We start from the raw sequence: 25,766 nt of genomic DNA, 5'->3' as shown, positions 1-25,766 counted from the left end.
AGCATCAGTTATTGATAAACCACGTTACCTAATCCGTCCCTCTTGTTTTAGCCTATTTTCAAATTCAAATCAACCCTTAGCTTTACAAATAGTCTGTGGGTAACATAAGAGTTGAAGAACCTAATAACATTTCTGTAATTCTTAACTTTTTCTTCATGGGTCATATCCTCCCTTTCATGTTACTGCTGACTTACTTCACTACTCTTGAGAAGAACAAAGAGAAAATTCAAATTTTCCTGTGCAAGGAATCAATGGATTAGGATGAATGATTTTCAGCCTTTGCACCATGATCATAACTTAACTGCCAAAAGCAAAGTGAGCTTCCCAATAAATTTTTTTGTTCACACTGCTGCCAGAAAACTATGCAGAGTAGGCAAATTGGGGAAAAAACCAAAACCTACTAGGACTAGGTAAAATCTAGAAAAATCATAACGCATTAGAAAGCCAGTCCACTGGATCCCTCCTTATTTCTTCTTCTAGACTCTGCTGGACCACAATCCCATACATTTTGCAGTGTTTGATTTCCCCTTTCTTCTGACTCCACAAGTCTCAGATTCTTTTACCACACATTCTAAATTTCTGTAGAATAACACATTCATTGCCAGGAAGGCAGGCATGATAAATCAAGATTTGTTGTTGAGAGCCAAAGAGAGTTTATTCAGAGACCAAATGCCAGGGAGAGACCAAGTGGTAGGTGCTGCCTTTACATTTATAAGCCTGAAATTTCAAAGTAAGTTCTGTATCCTCCAGCACTGAGCTCTATCCAGGTAACAGTGAAAAGAAGGTTCCTGCCTTGAACAAGCTGCAATTTAGAACACAACAGAGCTTTTCATCATGTGGTCTTCTCAAAAAAACCTGCAAAGATTTCTGAAAGATCCTCAGTAAAATGGAGGCTGACTCCTTTCCTGGGGTGTACAGGAGAATGGGGATGGGAGTTTTCTCTGAAATGGAAGTTTGCTGGGAAATGTGCCTGAATAAAGCCAGGGGTTCATTTTTCTATGAAATCTCACTTTTAGAGAAGTGGAGTATAAAGAATCTTGTTTCAACTGTGGTGGTAGATAGGGTTTGGTTATCCATCATTTTCCAAAGAACAAGAACAAACAAATGAAAACACCTAAATTCTAGTTCTTATCAAGAACTAGAGCTTGTCTGACCTGTCTCCACCTTTCTGGACATGAACCCACATGACTGCCCATCAGGCCTGTCATACACCACACAAACCTGCCGCTTCAATTCGTCGTAGTTCAGTAAGCAGAGATATATATTGTAATAATAAAAAAACCCAAACTCTGTGGCTCAGAGAAGAGTAAAGAGGGCTGTTTCTGAATAAACAAATACCTGGCATTATTCTTTTCAGTATTAGTCTTTTCCAAGCTTTGAAATTTGACAGTGCTATTTCACAAATCCCTAGGAGGCTGCTTTACTCCTGGGATAGAAACATGACTGTGGAGCTGAGGAGGAAAAGAAGAGAAAGATCCTGAATGAGAGAAAAAATATTTTACTTTGACTGATGAGTATTTCTATTTCTTGCTGCCATGAATTTTCTGTATCTTGAAAAAACTGAGGGGATATGACAACTTCCAAAACAAATGGAAACAACTCAAGGCCAAATCTCTTCTTAAAAATCATTTTCTCTACTTGACTTTCCAGAGAAACTTTCCATATTTTCAGTGAGTTCATTCAAAGTTTGTATAAAGTGTAAGCTCATTTTTCAAGCTGTGATTTTCCACCTCTGTGTTTCTTAACAAATTTTCTCCTCCCTATTCTTTTCTATGTGATGGTCTTTTGACTTTTTAATTATGGCTTAGCCATCTAGCAGCACTGGCAAAAGGCAAAAGAATTCTTGTTAGAGCAAGTATACCCCTCTTTCATGTGACACAGAAATGCTTACACTTCATTAACCTTTATTATAAACTAGTCACTGGAAAAGTTACTTTGCTAGAATCCACAATACGGTTTCACTCTACAAACCATGAAATGTCAGAATGCTAAATTACAGTAAAATACTGCTCACCTCCTTATGAACCCAAGATTAATGATACGATGCAGAAGGGAATAGCAGGGCTACTAGAAGCATAACAGGTCACAATCGCTTCTAAAATAGCTCATCAAGAACAGGCAGCAAAACACTACAGATGGCTCCCAGAACTAAAGCCCCACTTCTCAACTTACCCATCACTGAGACATCATATTCAACCAGCAGAGTAGCTTCCTGTCCGCATTGTTTGAGAATACTCATGGCTTCAGCATGTGTTGTTCCCAACAGTCGGATCCCATCAACACTCAGCAGCCTGTCCCCAGGTTTGATTGTGCCCTCTCTGAAGAAACAAGAAATGAATGATTTTTCTTAATATAAGATAAATTGATATAGAGATAATACCATTTTTATGCAAAAGCAATTCTCTTGAATCCTCCCTGACATCCATCCCTTGTGCCTTAACACTTAACATTTACTTTGACAGTGAGAATGTTCAGAGGGCGCAGTGGAAAGGAAATTGCTTTAATTGGAAAGTCAGCGACTGGAAAACAGCTTACCACATAGTGAAATAATCAAGTCACATTAAATTGCAACTACATATAGCTTCTGCTCAAACATATGCTTGCTTTCTGCCTTGTCCACACTACTCTTTTCATACATGCAAACACCTCTTCCTCCAATACTTTCTTAAAAGCAAACATGAGGTACAAACACATGGGTGCAAAAACAGATTGCAAAATATGAATGTCCATTTATTTTCTTTAAAAATATCTCTTGGATAATACAGTTTTTCTTCCTATCCAAAAATAATTTGGCTCTAAATGAACACTGTCTCCTAGGCATATCTTAAAACCTATTCAGAACTATAATAGAAAATGAAGTACTAACAGTGTCAGCTTAAGAATCATGGAGGAAACAAGGATGATGATGGAGAGAAGAAAGTGATAGAACAAAAGAAAGGCTTTCTTGAAACTTTTCTTCTCAATTAATGTTTCCAAGGTCAAAAATGTCAATAGGCTACAGAACATCAGACTTCTTTAAAGAAACTGCTCTTTGAGGTTTTTTAATGTTTTGAGGACACAAATGCCATTTTTGAAAATATAGCTCATACATAGAAAAGCCTATTCTTTCTTGATATAAATATAAAATGGTATATATATAACTTGTCCAGTTATGTCTGAACTCAGCTGCAGATATGTACAAACATCTTTACAGAATAATGCAACAACACTCAAACACAAGACAGTATTGTTCTGAATTGCAAGAGAAAAAGATGGTGGTGTTAGAATATAAAAAGCATAATTAAGAGCTACACCCATTGTCTGAAGGATGCAAAAAATGTGCTCTCACTTATTGCAGGCATTTTTTCTAATTATGTTAGGTTAATTTGTGAAAGTGTTTAATGGAAAAGTCTGACATGCAAGATTCTAAGTTAAAGTTAACACACACTGTGATGTGCTGAGCCTCTGTGGTTGCCCATTACCATTGTTGTTATTATTATTGTAAAAACAATTAAAGGCTAAATCATGAATTTCAAAGCATTGAGCTCGAACACATCTATTTCACTCCAAATCTTAACTTCTGTCCCAAATAATTCACCTTTCTCCATTTCTCTTTCACATGTACTCCAGAGAAAGATGAATTGTACCTGTCAGCTGGCCCCCCAGGTCTAACACATGTTATTACAACAGGACGAGATTTATTTCTGTCATCGTGTGCTCCACCTAGAAAGGAAAAAGAGAAAGTACACCTTTATTTTATGGTTTTTATGAAAGCTCATTTCTAAAAGGCAAGCCTAAATCTTGCTGCATGAACCTTTACAGATGGGCTAAAAAGATCAAAAAATGGTCAAGCCATTCATATGACCCTCTACTGAATGTAAACTTAAATAAAATTGACTTACTTTATGTATAGATGAATCTTTAGAAAACATTGATACATGTATATTTTTTTCTTAGAATCTTTTCTCTGCAAATCTGATCTTATTGTGAACACTTACTGTACTGCAATGTTTGCAGCACAGAGAAAAAAAAATCCTATTTTATGTATACTCAGAATAATGAATGGCCACTAGGGAATTTATGTATTAAATAAAAACGGGTTTTCCTTGAAGAAACTAATAATTTGTCATTGCTGTATATTATTTAACAGCTGCATGTTTTCTTCTGTTCTCTAAGTCAGTAACAATATTTTAGTTGTACTATTTAGACTATCATCATGATTAATCAGAATTTTGAACTAATTTATATAAACATTACACGTAAATTTTTTTAAGAACTATGATCTTCATGCTGATTTCAGTGATAGCAGAATCTGGTCTTATGTGAAATGAAGTTTATCATGTTTTCTTGGCATAGTTTATTAATTAAGGTTCTTGCATAAAGAAAAATTAGAGCAGTTCATAAAAGCAGTACATAAATGTATGGAAAAGGTAATACATTGACTTTTACAAACTGCAAGGCATAAATTTTTACTTATTTCTGAGTGTTATAAAAATTATCACTTTTTTGCTTATTTAAAGAATATAAATGGTTCCAACTCAGTGATAACTCACCTCTTATTACAAATCCAAAAGTGTTCCCCTCTTTATGTAAAGTAACTTCCACAGTTCTAAAGATGAGACCAGATCCTTGTACAGCTAAAAGAAAAATAAATTAAAAAAAGAATCCAAAACTTAATTATTATTATTTTACTAATTATATATACAGATTTACACCTTTTACAATTTAAGATAGGCATTAGGTCACACCATTTGAAATATTCAGTTGCAGAACAGTCAGACTGAAGGCCTGTAATTAAACACAACTCATCCTCTTTTTGAAAGAATTTTGGATCATTGGCAAAGTGCCAATGGTTTCAAGAAAGAGACATAGATGCATATAACAGGTGAGGAATTTGAGCCTTACTCTTTAAACTATGGCATAATTTTGCTCTTCTTATAGTTACAGAAGAGTGTAGAAAATATGGAAATACACAGTGAAACAAAAATGGCAACCAAAATTCTTAGAGCTACTTATTGAGCTTGTTCAGCTTTGAAAACATTTATTTTTATTGCTTAAATGGCAGACAATCCACACTTTTGGGCTATCTCTAATATTTCTAATGCCAGATTACTCAATTAAGATGAAAAATGTATTTTATACCATAAGAATTTTTTTTTCTCTTTCAAAATTGCGCATGCTTTCTCATCATTGGTGAGTGAGCAGAAGAACTCTTGCCTTCTAGTCTACTTAGTATTTTTTCTGTAAGCACTAGAGGAGTGGTGTGCAGCTGGATTAGAAGTGAGAAGCCTAATGCACAGACCAATGCTTTTGGGTGTGATAATCCACTTTACAGAATTTGAAATCACTGCTGTTAAGAGACCAGCAGACAGTTTACTACTAGCTTTTACAGGAAAAACTTTGGCAGGGTCTAAGAACATTCTTTTCAAAAGGGAGAAGGACACTGGGTAAAATCACACACACTCGTATTTCCCATCATCCAGTCCATTACTGCAAACAGTACATCATCATATGAAGTTAAAAAAATGAACAAACCAACCGAGCTCTATAAAACACTTGTTCTGTGAACAACAGAACTAAAAAAACCATGTAATTTAATGTTCCTGCTTGCAATAATCAGTTTCCCTGTCAGGATACCCTGAGGGGAAAACGGACACCACAGGCTACCCTGCACTGATGCCAGCCATGGAAGGTGCCAGGAGGAGTGTGCCCGCTCAGCGCTGTGTGTCCCTCTCGCTCTGAGCACTCCCTTGCTCAGGGCACCGCTCGAGGGTCTATTTCCAGGAAATGTACTGTACTGTGCTTTCTTTGGAGTTTTTCAATCCCAGTAAAAAAATTACTGCAGGGAACCAGGAGAACCACTCAGTGAAATCTCATAAATATCATTTCCTAAAGAAAACAGGTGAAAGATGGCCCTCCAGAGCACTGCTCAGTGTTGCAGTAATTCCTGCTACAGCTTGAAAATCAGGACTGTGGTACCAAGTCCATATAGGTTCTTTTTTGGCTAGAAACACTTTTCCTGACTGAAAAGGACTGAATTATGGGGAGGAGTAGACAACTCTTGCCTTCACTTCTAGCAATAGAGAGTGACCTGGTGTGTAGCTCCAGACGAATTCATGCTTTCTCATCTGTTTGGGGTGGCCTGTAACCTCCACTGGGGACAGGCAAAACCTGTAGTTCAGCAGCAAGGAATGGCACGTGGCATCCTTCCCCTTGGGCAACAGCCATTTAGGGGGCTGTCCTTCCACCCCAGCCTCAGCCTGGCATGGAAAAGAAGTCCTTAACCCTTACCTACAGCAAAAGGCAGGGGTGAGACAGGCACTGCCCATGTTGCAGTTTTAAACACTGAGGTGGCTCATGCTGAAAATAGCAGCTGGATGCTCCTGCTGTGAACACTTCCAGACATGGAAAGATGCACTAGAAAGAGTGGGGCTACCAGTGCTAAGCCAAATTTAATCCATCAGTATTAAATGACTGACATTTCCCTGCTCTGAAATCATGATAGTCCTCTCTCTGAGGGGGCAACCATGAGAACAGCAGAATTTCAGTAAGTATGGGGCCCAGAAGAAGGTGCCAGGACTTCACCACATGACTTACCGGAAACCTTACGTGTGTAACAAAAGTACTGTGTCTAGCTTGCTCACTAGAAGTTAATGGAAACAACTAGACTGCTAATTATCTCCAACTTCGTTATCTTTGCTTGTAAGAAGAGGTCAGAAATTTCAAGACCTTAAAAATAATGTTACAATTGCTACTGGAATTTAATGCATCATGATCTTGTTTCAGTGGACAAGATTGGCTCATATGCTAAAAGGGGATGAAACAAAAGAAAACTCACTTTGAAAAATACAAAACAAATAATGCTGGTAAAACTAATACATCTTCAGCAAAGTAACTCTGAACTCAGCTAGCTTCATTGACTCAGATTCTGTGTTTTAAAACATGAAGTTCTGTTACCACAAGCAAACACTCAAACATTCAAACATATTCAGAACATATTCAAAATATGTTAAGGTAGTTGTCAGGAAGTCCTAAAAACCACCAAATGTGTAATTAGACTAACCCTCCAGCTGCTAGAAAGCAGTGGGGAGTTCATCATCTGAGCACCAAGGAGAGTGAAGGATTTTTTGACTTTTATTACAAGGAAACACTTAATTTAAGGAGGCAAGAGCTTCCTAGTTGGCACCAGAGATTTTTCTGGCAAACACCAGCAAATCACATTTTCTCCTCTCCAGTGAGCAGCATGAAGGAGCACACACTCTTTCAAAGGTGCCCCCTGAGACTCACTCCTTCACTTTTGGTCCCAGTGAGGTTTCTGACTTGAGGTTTCCAACTCATTGTTTCTCTAGCTTTCACTTCATACTTGATAGACTTGATTCACACTGACTTTCTCCTACAGACACACTGTTACAGATGTAAGTACATAAGAAAGAGCAAAGGAGAGACAACGAAAGCATTCAGAAGCACTCTGACTTTGGTGTCAGCATAAACTTGTATTTTGAAGAAAATCCTGCTCAGTGAAAAGCCTTTGTTTCAGTCACACAATTCTTGCAAATTTATGTATCCTCATGAAGTACTTCATTGCATCTTCTGCTCTAGAAATTAAGCATTGCCTAAAAATGATGTCAGAAAAGACGGGAGAAGTCCCAAAGAATGTTATTTATCTGGGAGAGAGGGAATATGCTGCAAGTGAAGATTTTCACTGGTCTCATCTCAGAGGATCTTACCATAACAAGAAGGATTTTCTTGCCATGGAATCTACCTAATCTAATTTCTAGTATTCAAAATTGCAAACAAGCAAACAAACAAACAAATAAACAAAAAAAATAGTGGAGATTGACAACTCTGCTCTGTCATTGGTGGTATTTATGTTTCTAAAACATCTGAGAGAATTCCCCTTTACTGCCAGTTCTTTTGTACTACTTCAACACTGATGAGCCACAGGAAAAAATAAAAAATAAAAATAGAACATAAAAAAACAATCACTACCAAAATGACTGTCATCTACCATGCCCATCTCACTGCTGACAATGTCTGCCACTCTGCATAGGTTTCAGTTTGCTCTGCAGTTACTTACAGACTGGAGGCAGCTCATACTCCACTTCTAACACAACCCTTTCACCAACATTCTTGAGCAGGCTGATGATCTCGTCATGACGAAATTTCGTCAGGTTGATTCCATTTACAGATTTGATGTAGTCCCCTACATCCAGCTGGTCACTCCTAGGGAAAAGTACATATTTCTTTTGTTAAAGACAGATGTGCTGAACCAAACTAAATGCTTCAAATTACTGTTTATGATGGTAAGAAATATTTTTCCATTAATCTATATTAAAACAATTCATCTTTCTAACAGAAAGTGGCATTTTAAGATCATAATCTAATGTAGTTAAATATTAAAAGTAGAACATTATTCATTCTTGATGCACAAAACCAGCTATACAATAAAGGAGTTGGATGATTGGACTAGTTTGGACAAATGATCTGGGAAGTCATCTTCTTTGTGTCCCTATCTTTCCCTCTCTTTTTGGGCAGTTTGAAAACAATGGCTGCCTTCACAGCTAACAACACAGCTACAGGATATAGGCCACAGCCCAAAAGCCTATGTTCTGCTTAGTTACTTGGAATGATTTAGCTCAACCTTTATATTTTGACTTGTCTCACTCATGAATAACAACAGTTTTTTCTTTCCACTGCAGTAGTAAGCAAGGTAGCTATGAGTTTAGAGTCTTTCTAATCTTAAAACCATCTGAAGAACTGTTCAAAAAAATTAAATTATTGTGGTGCTACCCTTAGATTTCCATTTTATCTTTCTCCCTCAGTATGTTATGCTACTTCTCTCAAATTTTTGTTCAAGGACAAAACCCAGAGAAATAAAACATATTTAATTTAGAATAAATCTCACTAGTTTTTCAAACATCTCATTAGTATTTCCAGTTTTTATCAAAGTAGCCTTGAGCGAAGAGAAAGATGAGCTGTTGCCATTTCCCTATGAGGTTCTCCACTGTGATGGGCTGCCATTATAGATGCATCCAGTCACATATTTTTTAGTGACCTTTCTGATGCAGTACATATTTCTGAAGCAGTCACATCTTATAATGCATTCTGTGGCTTGAGTTGTGGTTACCTAGCAGCGATTCCTCCTTGACGAAGGTTAGATACTCTTGGTTTCCCATCCTTGTCAATACCACCCGATACTGTAAGCCCTAGGGTGGTGCCTTCTTTTTTCATTAATTCAACTATTGTTGAGCCCTTGAATTCCTCTGTTGGAAGAAAATTATTGATGTTATTAATATTTAAGTAATAGCACGGATGTTGCCTTTCTAACATGTTATTTAGTTCCCTAGAAAATCTTTTATGTGTTAATGAGAAATAACATGTACATCTTGAGATTATTTGATACGATTCACAAGTATTTATGCAAAGCTCTGCATACAGATAAATTTTGAGACATACGTTCTGTAAAAGGTTATTAAAAACTATACCAGTGTACTAGTATACTATACAGACCCAATAAATACAAAGTCCTGCAACACTTACAACTAAGGTTGTTCTGCATTTTAAAAAAGGTACCTTTTATCATTTTCTGCTCTCTCCCTCTTACCTCTGTGTTTTATAAAGTACTTCAACTGATTAAATATAAGGCTAAAAGATGTAATGATATAACACAACTATAATTTTAGATTCAGACTCACTTTGAGGCCATTAGTAGGCATTAGTGTTAATAAAAACAATTGAACATAACAAGAATCCAGATAGAGATACATCACGTCTTAACAGTTTTATTCTTTATTCTTACATGAATATAGCTCCACTGTAACTCCTTGCAATCTCCACAGAACAGGTATAAAGTAAGTGAAGGGCTTTCATAGTCTAAGTGTATAACAACTTTCCCTCACATGCTGAGACACCCTCTTCTGCAGTTTCTCCATTTAGCTTATTTGGAAAATGCTAAGTCAATCCCAGAGATCTCAACAAATGCAGGTCACCTGCAACATAAAGTCTCAAACTTTCAAAAAGAGATGCCTTTATCATACATGGATGGATAAGATAATCAACATATGCACAGTTCCAGCAGGACTGCAACTGTTTGGAAAGCCACAAGGCAATCATACCACATGTCCACTGTTTTCAGTCAGAAAAGACCCATAAAAATCACCAGCTGCCCAGGTATTCTGGAAAATGCATGATATCCTAAAGATCCATTAAAATTCTAGAAGGATCGTCCATCTCCCTGATCCTTTTCAGTGTCAATATGCAGCTTTCAGGTGAATTGCTGGGTTACAAACATCATATATGCACTGTAAACAAACAGCATGTCTGCACTGCACTAGCAACCTTGCTGAGCTAGGCTGAGATTTAAAGATGAAAAGCCACCCAAATTCAAGTGAGTTCCTTGTATAAATTCAAATGTTCATCAGTAAGTAGCACTATACAAACACCAACAAGGCTCTAACAAAATCTTTCCACATGATTGAGAAGATGACCTAATACATTTTCACCTTTCGATGAAGAAATGCTGCCCTGAACAAGAACTGCCATAACTACCACCATTACCTCTGTATTTGAGGAAATGGTGGCAGACAGAGGAGCCTCCAGTCCTGGTGGACAATCCTGTAATTCTTGGTAGTACTTTTAACAGGATTAACTACTGAATCTTTTTCCAGTGTAACATCATCCCATGCAAAATTCCTGCTCCTTTCCAGGTGGCTGACAGGCCATTTCCATTCTAGCTGACAATGATGCCCCTTCAGTTATTCACATTTTTATCATTATACAGTGTGACTTAAGTACTTGGGCAAGAATCTTCTATGCTTATAAAGCTTCTATTAAGACAAAATTCTGCAGTGTATTCAGTCAGCAGCACAGGCTGTCAGAAGCAGACAGCAGCAGAGCTACTTGGTGCATTCTCCAGCTTGGCTAACACCAAACCACCTTTTGGGAACCATTTGGAAGCTGTTGAGCTTCCACAATGTTTGCTCACATCTGGCCTTTTTGACAGTTCAGAAAGAACAGATGTGATTACCTGCATCTGAACATGTAGACATGTTGCAGAGCTGTAGGGAGGCTATGGACCAAAATGCTTTCAGTTGTATAAAAACCTGTAAGTATTGATAATGATTACAAAAGTTAGTCATGGTACTGACTGAAACCAAAATTACTGTACATTTGCACCCATGATGCAACAAGCTTTGCCAGTGAGCGACACGTGTTTATTCAGGGTTTACTCACTTGTGAGATCTGGAGTCAAAAGGAGAATTACCCTCTCACCTCCCAGACTGAATCCTGCCTTTGTACTTCTCAGTAGTGCAATCTGGTTCTCAGGAACCATCTAAGATTTTACATTTTTTTAAAACGAATACTTTGCCAGAATGTGTATATGGGACATCAATGCACTGCACATGTCTAATCTTTTGCCAGAGTACAATACTGTTGTGGTAGTTTTAGTTAAGCCTTAGTTTTGGTAGGCCTCAGTTTAGTCAGCCCTCATGGTGCTACATAGATATGAAGGGACAAGTGTCAGCTGACTTAAGCAACCAAAGAGATATTTCATATCATTTGACATCAAATCAAGTATAAAAACAGTGTAGGGAGGAGTTATCTGGGTCTTTTGCTCATGGCCATGGTGGTGAGTAGACCTGCTGTGCTGTCCTACGAGGACAAGGCCTCACTGCTGCTTTCCACTGCTTTGCACCAGTTTTATCTTAGGGAAGTAAACATCCTTATTTTTACTCTCTCCCTTTTCCTTGCTGGTATTCCTTGGGAGAGTTTTTCTGGGGTGTTTTGGGGCTGGGGTGGTGGCATTTCTGTTTGATGGGAGTGAGGAGTCATTCTTGGGGGGTTTTACCTTTGTATATATGTGCTATATTGCATTTTGCTTTTATTTACCCTCTTCTGTGTAAATATATAAACCAGTTTTAAGTTTTAGTTCTAGTTTTTTTCCCTCCCTTCCTTTCCCTTGGAGGGGGCACTCTCGGACCCTGTAGTCGGTACTTGGCATTTTGCCACATCAACCTACTTCAACTCTCATGTGTTTTGATCTTTTATACAGGTTCTGAGTTTCCAATCCAATGCTAGGAAATACTCTGTTGCCTGACATGGCATGTGGAACAGAGTATCCAATGCAGTATCTTAAGCTGGCTAACAATTTTACAATTCCCTTCAACTACTGGCATGGAAAGTGATGACCAGGCTTGTTCCTCCTCACCACCTATTCTGACAAATTTTTGTATACCTCTGTCACAGAACAGTGACATCCAGACATTCTTCTTTGATAGGCAGGAGGGAAAGATCCACCAACACTGCAAGGGAGGTGTGGTGCGAAAGGCTCATTGTTACCTGACAGATAAGGTCATGTAGGCGTGCACAGTAGTTCCATTAGGTTTGCTGCTCTGAAGGATTTTATAGCTTTTGTTGTACATAATCATATAAGAAAGATATTAAACTACCTAAGCTGGTTTTGCTTATAAGAGATTGTTACCCCTGGAAGTGCTCAGAACCAGGTCTATTTGATACCCCCACCTCTGAGTATTTCATCTTTGCTTTTTTAAATCGCACATGATTACTGTTCTTATAATATTATATATTACATGTTTACTCATCTGGATTGCTTTGGCATTATTATAGACTAATCCCACTGGAGTATTACTGAAATGCCCAATATCAGAACAACCCTCGGACTTCATTACCCATCCAACACATAACTGCTTAAAGGTCAGTCTCTATTCTCTAGTTAAGACAATGCTATTTTACTCTTTGTGGGTTAAAAATTAAACTACTTCATGTATCTCTTCACTCATAATTCATTACTTATGCCAACCAGCAAACTTCTAATTAGTTAGAAGTCTCTAGGGTGTGTTCTTTCCTACATGTTCTCCCACACTGCTAATAATATTAGCCTAGCTAGCATCAGAAAGGAAATCAAAGAAGTTACTTCTAGATTTCTTATAATTTACACAGAGACCTGCCTTCCCTTCACCTGTGGAAGGTTTCAGGACTGCCCCAGGACTTTCATTTGTTCCTGCTGCTGCAGGAGCAATCCTACCACACACCCATCCATGGTGCATCAGTCACCCTACAGCTTTCCTGGCATCCACCTATCACCAATATGGGGTTCAGGAATCCCACTGAATACCAAAGATGGCTCGGCAAGGGCAGTGCAAAGATACACAGTTGTACACACACACACATACTTACATGCACAGCCAGACTTCTAAGATGAAAAAGAAAAGTTCTGCTCCAAAGAGCTTCCTTTGGATCTCCAGTTTTGTAAAGTGGAGCACACAATGCAGTTGAATTCTAAAGAAAACATTACACTGAACCTTACTGCTGTTTTCTAAATTCCTGGTCCAGATGATTCTCTTAGACTTGCTGTTGCAACATCATGACTGTGTGTTACTCACTTGCAGCCAGGTCAGCTGGCGTAATAATACTATGGTCTGCCCTGAAGTCTAGTAGGCTACAGGGATACTCAGTGTAGCACAAGAAAGCTTCAAAGATAAGCAGATGCTGAAATTCAAGACTGGGTAAAACTTACTGTGAGAAGTTAAATAAATGGAAGAACTTGCAGGTAAGTAAAATCCAAGAAACACTATGACTAATTTTTCTTCAAGAATAATGGTATCATAATAAACCTTCTAGTATTTTATAAATGAGCAGACTTTTTGTCATTTTATACTTTTGATGTACATAAATAATACCTTTTAATGAATAAAACTCATGGAAAATTAATTCTCATGAGATTTATGAACCTAGAATATATTCACCTCTTCAAAAGGAAAATTAAATACTAGATGACAGAAGAGATTTTTTCACAGGAAAACATTTGAAAGCTAAGAGAACTCTTAGTCCAAAGTTTTATAATTTATTTTCTATACTACTATAATTTTATATCTTATTTTACTTAATAATAAAACTTAAGAAGATTTGCCTTCATTCTAGATATTGAGTCCCTTCTGTGAAATTTTCATTTCAAAATCCAATAAAATGCCTAAAATCTACACTATCAGGTCAAGTGCTTGCTTCTATCCTCCACCTAGTGAATGAATTTGTTCAGTGCAGTTGGAACAGGGCATAAAAAGAACTTAATTTGAAAGTGAAAAAAATTGCTGCTATTGATATTTTCCTAACAAAACCATACATAATCAATAAATAAGTAATTGGTAAGTCTGTTGAAAATACAGCCAATGCTCTCCTTGAATGGATTTTCCCTTGCATGTCAGCAGAAATTCTGCAGCGGAAACATTTTGCTTCACATTCCAGTAGGCATCTCATGGCTGAATAAAAAAATTACATAGAGTCAATTCTGAAGAAACAGACAGCAGTTTGTTATACTGGAGACATCACATCTACTCAGTGTTTCAAGTCCTACAGGTTGCGTATTTCTGTTAGCATGACAAGAGGGATGTCAAGAGATGATGAACGCTCCATTCCTTGTTGCCCTTTTCCTGACTGGCTGTCACTAACTTCTATTAAACCTAAATTTCTATTTAAAACAAGCAAACAAAACCACATTGCTGAAGAGAGTCTGAAACCACGGAGCTGATTACCTATGCTGTGCTGTCTCCTCCAGCCTGTGGAGAGACAATCCCCAAACCAGCCCTAGCTCTGAACGCAGCAACCCACAGTGCTGGGAGCTGCAGCAGAGCACATCTGAAAGGCACAGAATACCACATTTACCAGTGGGACTGTAAATTTAAAACACTGACAATTCAGGTTGTCTTGGGTCAGCAGCCAGGTTAACCTGTATAAATGTACAGGTGAAAAGTTGTACCATTTTCAGTGAAAGCAGGAGAGCTGGACAAGGCTCTGACACTTGACAAAACTGCATTAAATAGACTCAATTTATACCAACAGTTCTGATTACGTACAGGACATTAGATGATCCTTTTTGTCTTTGAGCTATAAGAGCATCTACAAGATGACTTTGCCACTGCAGAAATGATATCTAAAAAATAAATATCTTCCACCAGTACTTAAAAACTGGAAAAAATCTGACTGCTGCCTGGCCTAGGTATGACACAGAAAAGCAAATAATGGTATAAAAATGGGGAATGGGTAGCTGAAGGGTACTTTTGAGATGAGTCTTATGCCCATAGTTACCTCAAATTTTCTACCTCCCACATGAAACAAGTATCACCTACTTAAAATCATGCTTCATGCTATAAGCAATGAAGTCTGAACTGAAGAATGGCTTGTGCATCAGCAGTGCTACCCTGAATATCTCTGCATGTCTCAACAATACTGATGGATAAAGGACAGAACTCCATGACATTAGTCTTCTCTACATTTCTGTATAAATAGGATAAAGGCTTAATTAACTTTCCCCTCCTGCTAGTAGAAATCCTGCTGTGCAGAGCAGCACAGAGCTTTGACAGTGACTCTGATTTATAAAACTTCTTCGCACAGTTCTGATGAATTCACCTCCAACTTCCTCTCCATTTCCTTTATCATGAAATTAACACCAAGAGAACTCTTGCTAATTTGTGTTGCTTTGCACTGATATGTCACTACTTAGAAAAGCAGAGCCTGACTGTACCAGTTTTTCTGCCTTCTATGGTTACCAGAATGGATCAGGCAGGATTGATTACAGGATTGATTGCATTTGTGCACTTCAAGGCAGGAAGGAACCACTGAGAACAATTCTCTCCCTGATCTCCTGAGTAACACAAGAAAAGAAACATGATACAGTGGTATCTCCAACTACAGATCACCTTTCAGAAAGATATTCAATGTGGCTTTGAAAGCATCATGTGATGGAAAATCTATGTGTGCAGGTAATGTCTTTCTGAACTGAGAGAAGACAAGCCTTCAAAACCAAGATCTCATTATAATACCACCATTACATTCAGATGTCCCTGCAGATGAAGAACTGTAACCTCTGATCAAATCACCTCTTAATCTTCTTTCCATTCTAGATTAGGACCTGTCTGAACAGCTTAGGATTTTGCCATTTAAGACACCTTTCGCAGCTTCTTCCAATGTTTTAACATCCTGTGACTACCAGGTAAATTTCAGCCATAGTGCAATTAAATCCCTTTTCTCCATTTGAGCTGTCATTTATTTTGCTAAACATATTTTGCATTGCCTGTCATGCTCTACAGCTGCTAATATAATTTAACGTTTTAGTTAATACAAGACATCAGTTTTCCTTTCTATGACATGGAGCTACGATGGCAAAATTGAAGCGAAGCAGTAAGGATGAGAAAAGGATATAGTAAGAGTGTCACTGCTTTTTAGATAAAGTATTGTTCATGTATTCAAATAACAGATGGTGGGTTTTCAAATATTTGAACTTTGGAGGAATGGACCAGGAGAACTTTTCCTGGCACTTGGATTAAGGAACAGATATTTAAGTTTCTAGGGGTCATATACCTCTTTGTTTGTAGAACATACAATTTGAATGATACAGACACTGTATCTTTCTACTTGATAGTACTGAGGGAGATTCGGCATGACAAAAGGGTTTATCAAAGTCTCTGTGTAGAAGATTGGACAACCCTTGGAAAAATAAGATATATATAAAAAAAAGAGAAAAATGGAAAATGTGAGTGAATGCTTCATACAGATTTTACCTTTTGTCCTTTGTGCTCAGTGATCACTTATCTTTGTCGTTTGCTTACTCTCTGCCTTTACAGAAAACCACAATCCAGAAATGCTAACTTCTGGAAGATGGTACTCCAAAAACAGGCTGAAAGAATGCATAACTATCAATGTTTTAGAAAGTGATCCATCAATGGCTCATTCTTTTTTTATACTTCAATCTGATACAAAACTGAAGTTACAAGGATGGATTCAGGGAGAATTTAATATGCAACACCATCTGAGAAATTGGATGCACTGATTTTTTATTAGGTGTTTAGAGTAGAAGAAAAATGCGTGGGACAAAAGGATCATTAATTTACTCAATATTTAAGATGAAGAAAAAATACAGTTAATGCCAATGGAAAAGCAGGGCTGAAGAACTGCAAAATAAGCTGCTGGCTTATATTACTATTTACCAAATCCCAGAAATAGTGATGAGTTTAGCTGTCAATAAGCATTTAAAATCCACAAGAATTTACTATTCCTTTGAAATAAGTATGCCAACAGGGGGAAAGGGGGGCAGAGGAGGTCGGGGGGGGGAGCAAAGGAAAAGGAATAATTTAGGCATTTCTTGGCTGCTCTCTTATACTCCAATCAATCTCTGTACTTATTCCCTGAAGTTTCACGTATGCATAATGAACTAATGGCAAAGAGGAATGAAGACACATGCCTTCTTTTACACTGACTAGTTTATTAGATAGTCAAGTTTGCTGAACAAATCACTGCAGCAAAACAGTAAAACACAGAGCGGCACACGAATGTACCTATGTGATTCCTTCTGTCATCTAAATTGCCACTATATCTTATCGAATTAACACAGAAACTGGGATGGCATCATATTAGCACCTAGTATTAGCTAGGTGCATGTATTAGTCTGTGAGACAATAGGAGCATTTTACATCCTCAGGTCACTTCAAGAAACTGTTTGCAGGTCTTGTCAAAAATCTGAATGTGACAACAGCATAAGAGGTTTATATTACCCTGGAGCAGCCTCATTATTATATGCCACAGGAAAAAAAGATTTCCTGTGTCAAACTCCAAAATGTGATGCATGTTTCACAGGGAAGTTTTTTGGCTATTCTTTCAACATTTCCTCTTATCCTCCAGAAACTTCAGGTGAAAAGGAACAGAGAGTACACCTACCTGTCACTCCAAAAATATTAAGACATGCTCACTGTATATTCTGGTTTGTCTCTATTTCAAAGACACATCTTGTCTGTTGTGTCTATGGCAGGGTCTTTGCCTTCTTTCCATGACCAAGAGATTAAGACAAAGACAGGCAGACAATTGAATTGAAGAAATAGCTAAAATCCTCAAATAGACTGAAATAAAGATTCAGCTAAAGTACTAACTGGACGCTTCAATGACATCTTTTGTTTCAATCACAGGGCAGATTCTCAACAAGGATGCAAACAGGGGAAACTGCTAACACAGCTTAAAGCATGGCTGTTGAAAATACTTATTTTAAAGTTAGACCATCTATGATAAAGAGCTGTCCCTTAATGAAGGCTGTTCTTAAACAGAAGGAAAGTGAATGTGAGCACTTCTTCAGGTTGCTGACTTCATGCAAACAACACGCAAGATGTGTCTGTCCCTATTTCTTTCTCCTCGGCTGTTAAAGGATACACTGCCAATATTTTAAACAGAAATATTTAAATTCTAAATAATTTTAAGCTTACAAAAATCACTTCAGGAACTTACCAGACCTCTTTCAATAGAGATGCTTCTGCACAGAGATTTCTGTTATCACTGACAATAAAATTTGCTAACCAGAACTAGAACTATGTAAAAACTACGTTTTTACATTTTGTGTACTTCCACTTTGGTATAAAACATTGGTAAGTTACACAAACAAGTGCATTATGAAACTTTTTTCTTTTCCAGATAAACCAAAATGTGAGTGTTTTTAAAATGAAATAAACTTCTGCTTGCTGTGGTCCACATCTTCTTGCTTTGCTGCTGCTTACACCTGTTTGCTACCAGCTGTATGCTGTGCCGTGTGCCCAGAAGCCTGGAAAGGCTGTGGCCTCCCCACCACAACACTGAATTTATTAACTACCCCAGTTTAATAAATCAATGTTTTTCAGCTGAAGTCTCCACCAATGGGAAATTTCTATCTAGATCAGACACCAAGCACCTTCAATTGTCATTCATTTCACCTGAGAAGACTGATGCCCAAATATTTTTCTTTGTTTCAGTACGCTGTTAAATTGCTTTGAAAGATTGTTCTAGGTTTACGCACTTGCCTGTCCCAAGGATGGTATCAATTGTATCAACTTCAACTGGTTGGATCCCTTAACTCACATTTCCAGACACTTTAATGCAAAAAAAGTGCCATGACAGAGTTTAGAAATATAAAAAGCTAATCCCTACTTTTGTCAGATGAACGCTCCTCTATCAGATGGACACATTGACAGAAACAACAAATCACCTCATTTGCTTCCCTTTAAACTATTGCTTCCTGGGAAAGAAACTGACCAGAGATCTAACTAAAGCCTCGAATTTTGCAGCTGTAACTTCCAAAATCTTTGGGGCTGTCTCTCCAGTCCTTCACTTGTATCAGATACTCAGATTTAATGGCTTGGTTTTTATGTAATTCACAGTCTATTCTATAGCTTGGCATACATTTAATAAAACCTAGATGACAAACATGCAGACATGTTTAGCATTTCTGCCATTTTTGTAACACCACTTACCTTAGCACTATTAATGGGAATGTATCATACCAGTTTGAATGTACCTTTTGCAGCCAAAAAGTTACACCAACAAAGAATATCTGGCATGAGAGGATCTGTTTTTCCTTGTAAATATGCAACAAACAGCTCCTTAAAATGGCCAGAAATATTAGCATCACCTATAGGTAAAATCTGGGATTTCCTACAGAGAGCAGAAGAGGTTGCTGAAAGTATCTAATACATCACAGAACTGTTTATCTAAACTGGAAAATTAAGAAACACTATGATAAATATTTCTAGACATGATTTACCTTAATTGCCAAATGTAGCTTATTCTGAATGTCACCTCCTCCATGGTTTTTCTGACTGAAAATAGATGGGAAAGGTAATTTCTGCCCGAACAAAACTAATCAATAAATATATTTGCCCTAATTCTTTCTCAGCATTTGTAAAATATGGTCAACTATTGTGTTCTCTGCATAAACATCTTTCATGTTCCACCTGCAAAACCTTCTCTGCTAAGGGCTACATTAAAAAAGTCCCAAATGTTACTATCTAACTGTGGATATAATGTCAAACCCTCCCAGGAGGGTCATAATGGGTGAAAAAAGAAGCCAAAAATTTTAGACCAATTTGTCAAGCAAAAGAAGAGTGACAGCACTTCTGTACTGATGTCAGTTTTCCCACCCTGAAGCTTTGCTCATATAGAAATACTGCAAAAGTCTTACTTTTAACCAATCCGGCTTCACCAGCAATGTTTTCCAGGAAGCACTTAAGTTTATATATCTTACAAAATGCCTATAATAAGAGTCTTTGTAACCTTCAGGCAGGTCAGACAGGAATGCACATTCATCTTGCCTTCTTCAGTGAAGACCCAGAGAGCTTATGATGGAGACAGAGATACCAGCCTAGTGTTAGCTGCTATCATCTCGTAAGAGTATTTGGTATGGACTTGAGTTTATAATACTTATTTTTAAGTCACATATGCATTAGAAAAATACAAGATGATGCCCTGATTCCTATGTTTTGACTACTGGTCAACAATACTTTTATAGGGCAGTGGATATAGTAAAATGTGCACTGGATCAGCATATACAGTGTTCTAGTCTACTCCAGCTTTGTATATTGATAAAATTGGGACTATAAAATGTATTCACACCTTGTCAAAAATGCCATTAACTCAGTCCATGAAAAACATCTTACCATACATTATAATCATGTCCAACTATCATCCTAGTTGGCTAGCACTTACAACTAGACTAACTTAAACAGCTTTACTATTATTTTCTGTGGTGTGGCATTAAGATCCATGATCGTATATATGTTCCCACCCACTGTATGCTCTCTATTGCACCATTATCTTTTGTTAAGGGCTAAGGAAAAAGCTCTTGGCTTTAATAGTCTCATTAGAATTAGGTACTATCCTTATCATAAAATTGCAGAAGTTCCTTACTAGGCATCTCTTTTTGTAGCTACAAGTTTGTAATGACTTTCAAATATACTGGCTAAATTTTCGATTCCAGAACCAAATTGGAAATCTTTTTGGAAGAGTACTTTTTTACTCCTGTGAGTATGTTCCATACAAGTTATTTAGAAATTATTAATTGTACTGGGGAATTTTCATTGTTGATAAATATGGTCCATTTTGTTGCAGTCTTAGTATAATGGAAAGATTTGACTGTATGACCTCTACCAATTGTTACTTCTCACTTTCACTTACAGAAGCAATATTTGGGGGATCAGTACTCACACTCTGCTACCAGGTGTGATCACTCAGCATTCGTCAGTGGTATCTAAAATTCAGTTGGAGCATGTGTCTCATTTTACTATGACATTGGGTCTTTACTACCTCAAAGGTCAATGCTCATTTTCTCTATCATTTATCCAACAAGTACTCAGGACCACGTCATCTAATACAGGAAGAAGGTCTTGGCAGGATCTTATCTCAGTTAACTACTAAGTTGGGCTCGTTTTGCGTCACTGATAAAATCAATTAGCATTGAAGTTTGGCACTTGTTCCTACTTGGATTGATATTCACAGTGCTTTCCACCAATGTCTTCTATGAATAAGAGTAATGAAATCTCCTGATTTTGGTTTTGCTGCTATTTTCCCCAAAGTAAAATATTCCTTGTTTTGCTTTCTATACTCTTTTAAGTTTGTTAGTAAGTGATACTTTACTTACTAGAAGGCGCCTTCTTTATGTGTTTATTCACACAACATTAGCAGATTCCCCAAACTACACAGGCATAAAGTGGGAATGATATCTGCAATTTAGACAAGGACAATACATCTAAAAAAGACGAGTATCTGCATTCTACTAGCCTGCATATCACCTACAGAGTTAAAACAGTTCCTCATTCTATTACTATGAAAGATATGAATTGATGTGTGCAACCATATATAAAAAAATCCAACTAGTGCCCAGTAAATTAATTAGGAAATTAATGTTTCCAGAAAATTACTTGGGAACCCTCCCAGGTGATCAAAATTCTAATTGGCCACAATAACTAATGCAAACTGTGAATACATAAACAAGACAGTTTAACACAGCAGTATTTAGTACACCTTTGTGTTTAGTGAAGTAGTGACTGTCACTCAGATGCTTTACCTCCTTGTGACAGGAGTCACCAAGATTATTAGTAACAAAAGAGAGGACAAGAGAGTTGCAAAACAGTTTTCAGACCAGTTAAAGAAAAATTCCTGGGAGTAAAGACCCCAAACCAGCGATTTGACTACTTTAACCAACGGAAGATTAAATAGTGATTTCATAATGAAGTAACCATAAAGAATGAAGGGAATTATGATGAAAAACAACTCTTCATTACAAATGAGGTAAACCTGAAGTTACGCATACTCATGCTAGAAATAAAAGCAGAGATACTACTTAACCACAACAGGCTGTGATGGGTTTTGTATCACTAACAACCATAAATAGACTCAGTATTGCTCTAAAGTATAATTCAAATACAAGTTGAGATATAAATAAATTCCAGGAAGTTGTACATTTAGTTTAAAGGGTCACCAACACCTCTTCTGGCCCACAGATGCCACGTAAATTCACAGTAAGTACATAAAAACCTGAATGGAGGAGCTCTTTGTTCTGCGCCTTTAAATAGAAAGGAAATAAAAGCTGTTGGGATTCAAAACTGAAGAACATCAGGCCTCAGCAAGGATGCCCAGATGATAAGACTTAAACCAGATCGCAGACATCGGCCCATCTCTTGTCTTTGCATTTGACAAGATCTGCAGTTTTCTGTGTATTCCCTGCTTTGTACCAAACCTGTTTTGCATCATCTATTGTTCCCCTCTGCCTTGTGATCATGAATAATGGATTAGCTCTAGATACCTGCTCTCCCCATGATTAACATCCCTTAGTTTACATAAACCCTCCCACGTTTAGCATAACCCTGCCTCTCAGTCTTGCTAGCCCTATATTAGACTGAAAGTTTTTACAATAAATATCTTTGTTCTTCCCTGGGATGGAGTCTGCATATTATTGACCGTAACAAAAAGCTAGTTTGCAATGATGCTACAATTAACTTGTGGTCTTACAGTTCTTACACAAATCACACATATCTAACTCTTTTATTCTACACTATGAGGCATGGCTTTATATTTGTCTGCCCCATGTACCAGGGATGTGAAAAAGCACCAAAATATCTTTTCCTTTTTGGATACTATGCTATTAAAAGAAACAAGGAAAGAAACAACCTTACCCCCATCTATATTGAAACACTTTAAGCCACTTCATATTGGCAAAATGTACACATAATTTTGAAAAAAAATTAAGATTTTTATGTAGAAGTCAAAGCTTAGAGTGAAAACAAGACCCACTGAAACAGTTGGAAAGAACAGACAAACTACTGCCTAGATCTTGGACAGCCTATTTTAGTGTGACAGACAGATGATATATTATTTCCTTGCTATCATCATGCCCTGAAATTATAATAACTGCAAGAACTGAAAGGGAGATCAAAATAAAAAAAACATATGGAAATCATGCATTAAGTCCTTTAAATGGGTATTAGAAATGCATTAGGAACACTAAAACCATCAAGTTAATTATCTATAACTGTTAGAGAGAAAGAAATTATTATGTGCAAAAAGACTCAAGTAGGCAAATGATAAAACATTATCCTCAACTTCTCAGATCAGCAAACTCTGAGACCTTTAAGAACATGCCTGGAATTCATTTGCTAGTTATATGCTTTGAAAGACAGCAACGTCCTGCTAGATCAGATTAACACTCCATCTGGTTCTGCTCCATCTTGGAATGCAAAAAAACAAGGTAGTGTTTAGGGAAAGAAGGAGAGCCTGCCTAGTTTGTCCAGTCCAGTCCTGCCACCCTTCTCCAGCATCCTGTACTGTCACATTAGAGGGTACAATGATTCTCAGTCTTTGTAATATTTACATATGAGGCTCTTGACAATTAATTTACTCATTCCCTTCTGAATCCACTGACTCAGTCTGTATATACACATTTACTCCTTAGTCCTCCTCTCTAGTGATACGGGAATGATGAAGACTGGTGATTAAATGATACAAAAATATTTTTTTCTGTTGAATAGATATTTTTGTTTCAATACCAGGCTGATAACAGTATCTATAAGAATATTTTAAGAGATTTTCACCCAGAGAAAAAGATACTGCCTGAAATTTTCTGAATACTTTTAACAACTACTTCTGAGCTTACCTTAACTCATGAACCCTTTGTTATATTTTCTGTCCTCTGTTCAGTTGCAGAGGGAGCGATAAAGTAGCTTTGGCGGCATCCTAGTTCAACAGCTGGGACCAGTTTATCACTGTGTGGTCTGACCAAAGCTGTGTATTATAAACCCTCTATGCTACTTCTCATGACCTGTTAACAATGGACCACATACAGCAGCTACCCAGGACACACCTGACCCCTCAGGAAGTAAGCTGGGTGTTAAAGAAGCCTGTGAGATAAGAGCTGTGATAACTCCCCTCCTGGGAGTTGTTAGCACCTTCACACCCAGCCTGAGGGGGCGTGTCTGCTAATGGGCCATCAACAATTCCATAAATACCCCATGACTCACAAGAGTGAGATCACCAATTGTGGAACTCCCTGTCCTGGGAGAGGTACTGGGTATTCCCACCTGAACCTGAGGGTATATAATCTTGGGGTTTGGGAACATCTGGGACCCACTCATCAGATGCAGAGAGGGACCAGAACCTCAATAGGACTGTGACCACCACTCTTGACCAGACTGCAACCTTCCTCTCCACCAACAGCTTTATCTTTCCTTTCTTTTTACTTTGAACTCAGGGAAACCACGTGGGGCTCAGCACAGGGGCCAATGAACACCATTCTGTTTGTGCCCTGGGGTGCTGGGTTATACTTCTGGGTTTGTGGATTAAAACCAATTTCTCTTTGTGTCATTGCATTTATTGTAATATTTTTATTGTAACTCTGACTTATAATCTCTCTTGTGTTGGGTTCGTTTGTCCAGCCGATTTACCTTTCAACCAGCACAGGTGGGTACCTGGCATCCAGCCAGGGTCACCTACACCCACTACACCTACAACAACAAAGAAACTCTGGTAGTTGTAAAGGATTTCTCTCTTCCAAAAGGGCGAGTCAAAGTCCAGTTTCACAGAAGAAGAGCTTCACTACAACTTGAGAAATGCAGTAGTTACGGGGATTGATGAGTTTTGTGTTCAGCCAGGAATGGATTGTGATCAGTTATACAATCCCCTGGTTACAGATCTGCCCTCTTGACATGACCTTTTGACAAGCATATGGCTCTCTTCTCTCTTTTCAAGCTCACCCAGCCTGTCCAGTGTCTGGTTCAGAGACTGTTCCCATGCTTCTCTTTCAAGTCTAGTCTTGGCCATCCTTCTTTGTGTTTTTCCTGGTTTCTCTCTCCTCACATGTCCTCTACAGCATGATGCTCCCTCTTGTAACAGAAGACTTCAAAGGAAAATAAATTTTTCAACAGACATCACCAGCACTTTTCTTAAAATGAATGAAACCAATCATCACAAGGATATTTTCCCTTTGTGGTACTTAGAGAACATACCAAAATTGTGCAGGAAAGCAGCCGGGAGATGGAACCCCCAAACTCAGGAGATGCACTGATGCTTCCCAGCCTATTTTCAGGTTCCAAGCTCCATTGAGAAATCCCGTGGTATCACAGTGACAGCAAAGCCAGCATGAGGGACTTGTGCTTCAAACTAGCAAGTATCCGATGGAGTACATGCACATGTATACACTGCAAGCACATTTGCTGAGTACAAAATGATTCATTCGAAATTGCCATCTCTGCCCCAAAATGTGTGTGTGTGCAAGGATTAAATATCAGAGACAGTTTTTAAAATGACGTTACAGGCACTGTATTGGATTTCATCCTATACTACATGTAGCTAAACTGATCTTACTGGAAAGAATTGCAGTTACAATGCATTAATACATTTTACTTTGAAGGACTGAAGTCCTTCAAAATTATATGCAACTAAATCCAAATACACATCAATGAAGGTGTTCAGTACCATCAACAACAAACACT

General features: G+C 37.7%; 1 protein-coding gene across 8 annotated transcripts in view; it reads right to left on the bottom strand.

The window, feature by feature from the left end:
* GRIP1 (glutamate receptor interacting protein 1) overlaps positions 1-25,766 on the bottom strand; it is a 333,638-nt gene that overhangs the window by 86,565 nt on the left and 221,307 nt on the right. For all 8 annotated transcript variants that reach the window (XM_071552269.1, XM_071552274.1, XM_071552276.1 and 5 more), the window contains 5 exons: positions 9,107-9,242; positions 8,057-8,202; positions 4,533-4,616; positions 3,627-3,702; positions 2,173-2,318 (listed from right to left, as the gene is read on the bottom strand). In XM_071552269.1, the coding sequence (XP_071408370.1) occupies positions 2,173-2,318; positions 3,627-3,702; positions 4,533-4,616; positions 8,057-8,202; positions 9,107-9,242 (588 nt within the window). The remainder of the gene's footprint in view (positions 1-2,172; positions 2,319-3,626; positions 3,703-4,532; positions 4,617-8,056; positions 8,203-9,106; positions 9,243-25,766) is intronic.

The sequence above is a fragment of the Pithys albifrons genome, chromosome 3, assembly GCF_047495875.1.
Source record: "Pithys albifrons albifrons isolate INPA30051 chromosome 3, PitAlb_v1, whole genome shotgun sequence".
Taxonomy (NCBI): domain Eukaryota; kingdom Metazoa; phylum Chordata; class Aves; order Passeriformes; family Thamnophilidae; genus Pithys; species Pithys albifrons.
The sequence above is the reverse complement of the archived record's forward strand: the minus strand, read 5'-3'. Positions and strand labels throughout refer to the sequence as shown.